The sequence below is a fragment of the Dendrobium catenatum genome, unplaced genomic scaffold (assembly GCF_001605985.2).
Source record: "Dendrobium catenatum unplaced genomic scaffold, ASM160598v2 original_scaffold_254917, whole genome shotgun sequence".
Classification (NCBI taxonomy): Eukaryota; Viridiplantae; Streptophyta; class Magnoliopsida; order Asparagales; family Orchidaceae; genus Dendrobium; species Dendrobium catenatum.
The window spans coordinates 643,613-651,875 of NW_021573316.1; the positions used below are offsets into that span (position 1 = coordinate 643,613).

Here is an 8,263-nt window from a genome sequence, read left to right on the forward strand (position 1 = left end):
TTTTGATGCAGTCGTTAATTATATTCTTATCATTCTGTGTTTATTTTTCCGTGTTACTTAATAAGAATTGATTATGATGAGTGTTTTGCAAGTATTGTAGCTCATCTTTCCTGATTTCAAGATGGTAGAGTAAAAGCATTTGCATACCATAGTCAACATGAGTGACGCTTATATTTTCTGCTTCATTTTCAAGTTCTTTGAAAATGTTTGTAACGGAAGGTGGGCCTGGTGTTATAGGCCGGGTGAATAAACCTTGCAAAAAGACTCAGAAATTCGTTAAGGATGATCTATTAAAATTTTGATTATAACAAATTTTAGAGGCGTTAAATTTATTTTGGAATGATTGAAATATTTAGAACTTTGACTCAAGTTTTTCATTGTTAATTAGTGGCAAAGCAAATTTAATATTTTATAGGATGTAAATTTAATCATAATATTTTGACTCAAAGTTTTCATATTTAATTAGACTATCTTTATTATTGTGTGATATAATTATAACATTCAATGTTCTTAATCGCCTTCCAAAAAAAAAAAATTTTGGGATGACACGCAATACATGTCCTCATTACAAAAACTTGCCCCACCTTTGACTTAAGGGCATCTCCAACCCAAAAACTCTTTTTTTTTTTATTCAAAATACATCAACATTTAAAAATATACAGTAACTTATTTCCAATCGAACTCCACACGCCTTTTTATGCTGTATAGTGAGTTTTTCACTTCGCAAAAAAGCGAACATAAATGGCGTTCGGGTGGAGCTTGAGGCGGACAGCAAACATTTGTTGGCAGCTCGGTTGGAAATGGTCTAAAATAATAGGTGTGAGGGTGATTTTTATATTAAGGAACGCAAGGGAGAATTGAGAATTGAAAATTTACGAATCAGGATAGGTATGGGGTTTTAGCTGATGTTAGCGGAAGTTAATGTAAGACATGTTTGTGGTTTGGCAGCCTGCTACATTTGGTTTTATTTCCTCGGCATGTAATTTATGTTTAAATAGGAGAGATTATTCTGTGCGGACACCGGATACAGCTTACCATCCAGAGGCCAATCAGGTGCAGTCATGTCATCCAGTACCGAGCAATACCGAGCTCAATACTGAGCTCGGTACCGAGCAGTATGGAGTCGCGGTATCAAGTAGAGGGTGACGTGACGCATTTTCATTGGGCTCTGGATGACATTCGGCGTCCCCATAGAATAATTCACGTTTAAATAGTTGTTATTGACAAGCGATAATACTTTGGTGAAAAGATTTCATAATGATAATTGATTTATGTTAATCAGAAAATTAGCTTACTCTTCATGACGATTCTGATTATTGATACCATTTTTAGATTTTAGCTCATAATTTTTTTTTTTTTGGATGTTTTTGTTAGTAAACTAAAAAATAATTATCATTGAAATTTTAATTGACAAAATAGCATTTATAGGAAAAAATAGTTTTAAAAAAGGAATTTTTACATACATAACACCTAAAACTATTGTTATTACATATCTAACACCTAAACTATATATCATATTTACTTATATACGACCTAGACAACATTCCTAACATATGAAATACCAGTCCGTTAGGTTCTCGTCAAAAGCCGACCCCGACGTCTGCGAGCCTGTTCCTTTTCCAGCACACGCCGCCACTCTCTAGCATCCCCACCTGACATCATACAACTGATGGTGACGACGATATGGGGTAGGTCGCCACACTTTCGCACTATTCCATGCGCCATTTCCTCCAACTCATCGGGCGGTCCCACTGACGAGGTAGGAAACGCCTTCTTGTGAAAGAGCGTCCACGACTCCTCCGGTGAAAGTGGTTGGAGGCGGGGGACCTTGGCTCGCCGCACCAGTGATGGAGGTTACTAACTCCTTTTTCCAGGTGGTGACTATGACAAGGCTTCCATGATTGTTGGACGGTAGAACAAGCTTAACTGCATCCCTCAGCGTGCTTCTCCAGACATCGTCGAATATGAGGAGGACTTGGCTCTGGTGGTTCGGTTAGCACCCAACCGAGCAGCTGCTCTAGATCTTTCAGCCACCAACCAAGCAAACCAAAACAAAGTAATTGAATTTTCCCCAACCAAAGGAATCTCATGAGCCTACACAATACAAATGAATAGGATAAAATAACACCAACTATACAACCATTAATACATTCCTTCTTTTCTTAATATATTCTGTGGTTGCCATGGAATGCAAAGACTGTAGCACAAATCCTATCCATAGCCAAGCGAGATGACGAACAACAAGACAGAGAAAAATAGTGAGCTTGGGATCCAAATTTACATTTTTTATGACCAACTTAATACGTGCTAGCAACTTAGCATGCCTACGTAAGCTTTAGCATATTTGTCAATACAAAACAGAAGTTGCAAAGGCATTCAAAGTAGATGCTGACAAGTTTTATCTACAAAAGCATTCAAAATAGAAGTTACGAAGGCTCGTTGTCTCGAATTTTTCCTTGGTAATTTGCCTTGGAAGACAAACATCTGACTGGAGGACTGCTTGATGGAGAAGGCGAGGCGGGAAACACAGTCGGTTGCTCGAATGGAAAAGTTGTGCGCGAAAACGTAAGAGAAGATAAGACGGATTGGGATTTCTGACGGCACTTAAAACGGAGTGTTAGAATAGATAAAAAGGGGTTTTGGATAGTATATAAGTAAATATGATAGTTTAGGTGATATATATGTAATAACAATAATTTTAAATGTTATGTATGTAAAAATTCCTTTATTAAAATAAAAAAAGAATCCCATTCATTTATTCTTTCTCATTGTCTTTTCATTAGTTTAATGCTGCCAATATTTGTGTAATCACTGAGAGATCAATTATGAGACAATAGATCAAAGCTTGTCCCAAAATAGATTATTGTTGCCTCTTATACTTCCTTCAGAAAATTATCCTTCCCCTGCTCTTAAAAATTTTTTTACTAAAAAATTATAATAGAAAAAAAGTAAGAAAACTCTCCATGAAACTTTAGACAGAGTGTTCAGTACTTTCAAAATTTAAAAATTTAATTATAAGTTTAGCATCAATGCATATTTTATTTTTTTTCATATTAAAAATTTAATATATTTTGTTAACTATCAATAGAATACAAAAAAATAATATTTTTTAATATCATTAATTTATTCCCTCACACTAAAAAAAAAAGAGAAATTTACATACATACCACTTTATGTCATGTTATTTACATATTTAACACCCAACATATCAATATTACATGCCTGCCACTCATATTATAAAGCAAACTTTATCTACAATATCAGAACTCAAAGATCAACATTTTGCTAGTTATAAATTATAATACACTTATCCAGACATGACCGCTGAGGCCCAAAAGCCTTGAAATCCTTTCATCATAAGAAGCAACAAAGCACAAAAATAACCATTACGGCAGCCTACAATTCATTCTCCGCATTGCTCCGTCAAATCCCATCATCATAAGGAACTGAATCGAAATCCAACCACGTATCTCCGTATATAAATTCCGAAACCGTAAAATTATACGCGTCGTCATACTCCATCACATGAAACCCAGGCCAAGTAACTCTATTATCAGTCGCCGCTCCCGGCCCGGAGTTCATATACTCTCCGTAATACAACGTATCCAACCCCTCGTCACCCCAATCCGGCGACCATTTTGTCCACCCGGCCGGATCGACAATGTCATCTATGTACGATTCAATGTACACCGCCGTCGAATACAGCCGCCACGGTCTTCCCAGATAGGTCTTAGTCCCACCCTTATCCGACGCGAGATCGTCCGAAGCCAACACGGAGCAGTTCTGTATCGAGATGCCGGTGTTTTCGTTGGGGTCGTCACGGGACTGCGCGGTGATGACGTTGGTTTGGGTGGGCATGGGCTTCTTGGCGATGAGGTTGCTGCCTTGGAAGACGACCGCGGCGTTGCCGAAGATGAAGTCGACGGTGCCGGAGACGTTGCATTCGCGGTAGAATTGACGGAAGGAGTGTACGTAGAGAGTGTCCTGATAGCCGTCGATGGTGCAGAGGTAGACGGCGGAGAAGTCGGCGTTGATGCGCAGGGCGACGGCTTGGCCTTTCGCTGGACCGGCTGTGTTCTGGAAGGTCAAGTCACGGGCCAAGAAGCCTTGTCCGGAGACGGCTGCGGTTAAATTAGGAAAAAAATCAAGTCTTTGAATATTGTGATTTTTTTCCCAAAAAAAAATATTGTGATTTTTTTTAAGGGGAGGAGTTGTTTGAATTTTAGAATTAACAAGGATATTTGACAAGAATGTAATAATTGAACTAATTAGAATTAGGAATGTAAGAACTTAGTAACGTGATAGCCATAGTATGCTCAAGAATCAGAACTGAATTAGTTAGAGCATCTCCAACCGAATGTCAAACGTGCGTATGACGTTGTTCGGTCGCTCCAGTCAAACGTCAAATCTTCCGTCATTTACTTGCGGGTGAACAGTGCGACGCCAATATTGGCGTTTCACTATTCACCTATGCTATTTTGCTCTCTCAACCGGAAAAACGCGCGAAAGGGAGAATGATCGTTACATTCGTAGAAGTACTTAAAATGCAGTTCGATTGGAGCAGCACCACGGCATTTTGAAGTTTTGCTGTATTTTGCCGTGAAAAATGGAGTTCTCCGTTGGAGATGTCCTTAGAGATTAGTTCCCGGGCGTAAGAATGGAGTGAATAACCTCTGTCAGTAGTACAGTGTTGACCTCAAATTTGGCAGCCCAAATCTTCCCGCCAATCACCAAAAAATTTCAAATAGAGTCAAATTTGAGTTAATTGAAGTCGATTAGTTCACACAATTTTAATTCGACAACGTCGAGTCAAACCTGAATCGAGTCTGAGTGGACTCGATTCACGTCAAATTTGACCCCGACGTCCTCGTTAATCATTAAATTTAGTTGATCCAAGCTCAAATTAATATAATGGTATGGGAAAACTGTGTCAATAATATAGACTATCGAAGGTTAGGAGGGAGAGAAACTGATCAACTTTTCCACCATGTGAAAAGCATTGGCAAGCTGCAGATATTGATCATTGTCAAAAGAAATCTGGCTAATAAAATCTTCAAATAAAGGCCGATCACAATTAAGATCTGCCTCAACTCTCACAATTAAGCCACACCACACACACAGCATCAAAGAGAGATCTAAGGGACCTTAAGATGTAGAAAGTAATGTCCTAACAAGCAGGCCGTGTAATTTTTGGAAGCAGGGAATAGAGAAAGATAAACAAAAATTCAACATATGGTAATAGATTGGTTCATAAATGAAGCGGTCTCCTCAAGACATAGAAGGACATAAGTGTTGCGAGCTAGAATATACGCGGTAGTAGGGATAGGGAGTCTTAGTTTTGCACTTTTGCACCAATATCAAGCACAAAGTCAGAGAAGTTAAGAAATTAAAATTTTTTACATGGAAACCCATGGAAATAAGAAAAAATCACAGGACCACGTTTGGTTGAAATGATTTCACAATTATATGAACAAATTACAAAGGTTGACTTGTCCCTATATTAAAGGACGGTCAAATTACAATAGTTTATAAGGTGGGTTGGACTTCGTGTGATGGCAGATTAGCGAAACTTTGATGGTCGTCGAGTAGAAGTCTAGCGACAGTCAGTGATTGCGTAGAAGTCCAGCAATGATCGATGGTTGGGTGGAAGCCAGGAGACGGTTAGTGGTCATGTGGTAATCCGGAGATAGTTGATGGTCGCACGATGGTCAAGGAGGAACTTGGTGGTAAAAGAGCTCTCAAATTTCTTTTTTTCGTTTCTCTTTTTTCTCGCTCCCCTTTTTGTGAAACATGAGATATTTATTTATAGTTTTTTGTGAGTGGCATATCACTTAAATATGAGGATGATCAAGATCAAGTTGGGAGTGTTCTGATGGGCGGCTGATATCTACTACCTTAAACATAGATTGTTTATCGAGCATTTAAGTACCTTCATGATGTCAAAATTTTATGATCTTGGGCTTGTTGGATTCATCTCGTCGAATCATTTGACTATCCAATTTATGCTTTGAAGTTTCCAAACATGTTTCGGGCCTATGCTTCGAGCCCTCGATTTGGACTCATTTGGGTTGAAATTGGATTGATTTTAGTGTCGTTGGGTTTGTCTTTTCGAGACAATCAATTTGGCTATAAGTTTCGAATGGCTTTGGATTTAACTTCAGAAGTTCTCATTTGGAATTTGGGTTGAGATTCACGCCTAATCAGGATAATTTTTTAACGATGTATCAAGAAGCTTCATATAGGAATGATTGATAAATTACAGAGGACATACAGTTGAAATAGTCCAACAATCATCGGGCGCTATAAAATTTAAATGTAAATAAAAAACAAATGTGTTTTATATTAAATTTTATGAGAAAATGTATTGTATTTAGATTTCAATAAGCAAATTATTAAAATTTAACATAACTATGAAGCTTAAAATCCAATTAAATATATTTTAAATATAAAAAAAACCCATAACATATAAGTATAATTTTTTATGTAATCAATATGAAATATTATTAGTACTTTGGAGAAATAGAAAAATATATTTTAGAAGCAACATGTTCTCTGCCCCATGTCGGTAGATACAAGTGGCAACTAACAAACAAGCTAACAAAGCGACGGAGGAACTCACGTGAGCGACATGTTTGTATACTTTGACGAGGTATACTAAAGAGAAGGAAAGCGAGGGAGATGCATGGTGGATTTTCTCACCGACAGTCGCAGACCGAAATGTAGTCCATCCATCGCCGACGCTCCGGTTGCCTTTAATAAACGTCACGTCGCTGCCCTCGCCCAACAACGCAATGTTCGTTTTATAGCTTGGAATCTGAACATTCTCCTCGTAAACTCCCGATCGAACGACAATAATCGTGGCGTCGGCGCTGTTATTCGGCGCGAACGCCACCGCTTCCCCCACCGTGCTGAAGTTCCCGCTCCCGTCGGCCGCCACCGTCAATACCGACGCCGTATCATAGCCGCTATAATCTCCGCTATCCAACAACAACTTTTTGCGAGGACGTAGCCACCCTGGCGAAGGCCGTGCCTCCAGCCTCCGGCCTCGACGCCGGTCTCCGCCTGAACAGGATACGAGGGAAAGGGAATTGCTGACGTAGCGGTACGAGTTGGTCAATGCATTGATCAGTGCCGGTACCTGCGGGCCCCGAGCGCCGGAGAGGCCTTCGAGACAGGTGTCTTTGTTGGTTAAGGCGGCGCTCAGATGAGCCCGAGCATCGGCGACGGCCTTGCTTGCAGTCGAGGAGCTGAGAAGGGAGGAGGAGCGGCGGAGGGAGGAGAGGGTTGAGGACTGGAGCTCGCGGCAGTCTTGGAGAGCACCGCGATGTGCTTCGACGATAGAAGGATAGCTTAGAAGTGGTGAGGTATTTGAAAGAGCGGTGACTGCTGATTCGAGGGATCTGAGGGCGATGGAGAGGATGGAGGGGTTGATGGAAATGGAGATAGAGAGTTTGAGGGAGTCGAGGCAGAGTTCTGGGAAGGGAGTGGCATTGCAGATGGTCAGTTGATGGTTGGTTGAGTTGTGGGTGGTGGGAGTGGCGGAGGTTAGAGGGCAGAGGATGAGAAAAGAAAGGAGGAGAAGGGAAAGTGGAGCTAAAGCCATGAGAGGAAATGGAGAAGTAGTCGGTAGAAGAGTAGGATATTTATTTGATCTTTTTGCGAAATGCCAGTCCGTGAGGGAGAGGAAATTAAAGGATTGGTGGGACTGGTGAGTAGGGCTGCAAACGAACCGAGCCGAGCCGAGCCGAGTATGTGAGTGTTCATGTTTGTGTTCATTTAATCTCAGCTTGTTCAAGTTTGGTTCATGTTTGTTCGAGCTTTATTGTTTGTGTTCATGTTTGGTTCATTTAAATTATGAGTGTTCATGTTCGTTCGTTTAGTGCTTATCGAGCTTGTTCGTGAACATATTTAATGAATTTTTTTTAACTATCAAACAAATACGTTTGTTGCGGGCTAGAAAATACGCGGCAGTAGAGATTTAATTCTGCATCTTAGCGTTGAACGGATAACTAGCTCACACACAGAGAACACAAGATTTTTTACGTGAAAAACCCTTAAAGAGGGAAAAACCACGGGGCCTAGCTCAGTTGAAAATGATTCCACTAGACTTTGGGTTGGTTACAAATGACTGAATCACCTCCAAGGGTGATCAGATTACAATCAGTTACTTAAGTAAGACGTCAGGTCTTTGGCAGGACGTAGGGACTGAACGTTGGGCCCTGAGCAGGACGTCGGGTCTTCGGCAGGACGTAGGGACCGAGTG

At 40.2% G+C, this 8,263-nt stretch overlaps 1 protein-coding gene across 1 annotated transcript; it reads right to left on the minus strand.

Annotated features, from left to right (window-relative positions):
* Nucleotides 1–3,146: 3,146 nt before the first annotated feature.
* LOC110103516 (probable pectinesterase/pectinesterase inhibitor 12) lies at nucleotides 3,147–7,763 on the minus strand. Its single transcript, XM_020832263.2, has 2 exons — nucleotides 6,700–7,763; nucleotides 3,147–4,121 (listed from the first exon to the last, which is right to left on the minus strand). Exons 1-2 carry the CDS (start codon nucleotides 7,601–7,603, stop codon nucleotides 3,424–3,426), a joined length of 1,602 nt encoding a protein of 533 aa, XP_020687922.1. The 5' UTR covers nucleotides 7,604–7,763; the 3' UTR covers nucleotides 3,147–3,423.
* Between the last annotated feature and the right edge of the window lie 500 nt (nucleotides 7,764–8,263).

What these genes read in the sequence shown, in the direction of transcription:
- LOC110103516 (XM_020832263.2), bottom strand. Translation starts at nt 7,603, where the DNA reads ATGGCTTTAGCTCCACTTTCCCTTCTCCTCCTTTCTTTTCTCATCCTC. An exon ending in ATTTCGGTCTGCGACTGTCG is followed by an intron (nt 4,122 to 6,699) that starts GTGAGAAAATCC and finishes ATTTAACCGCAG; the next exon opens with CCGTCTCCGGACAAGGCTTC.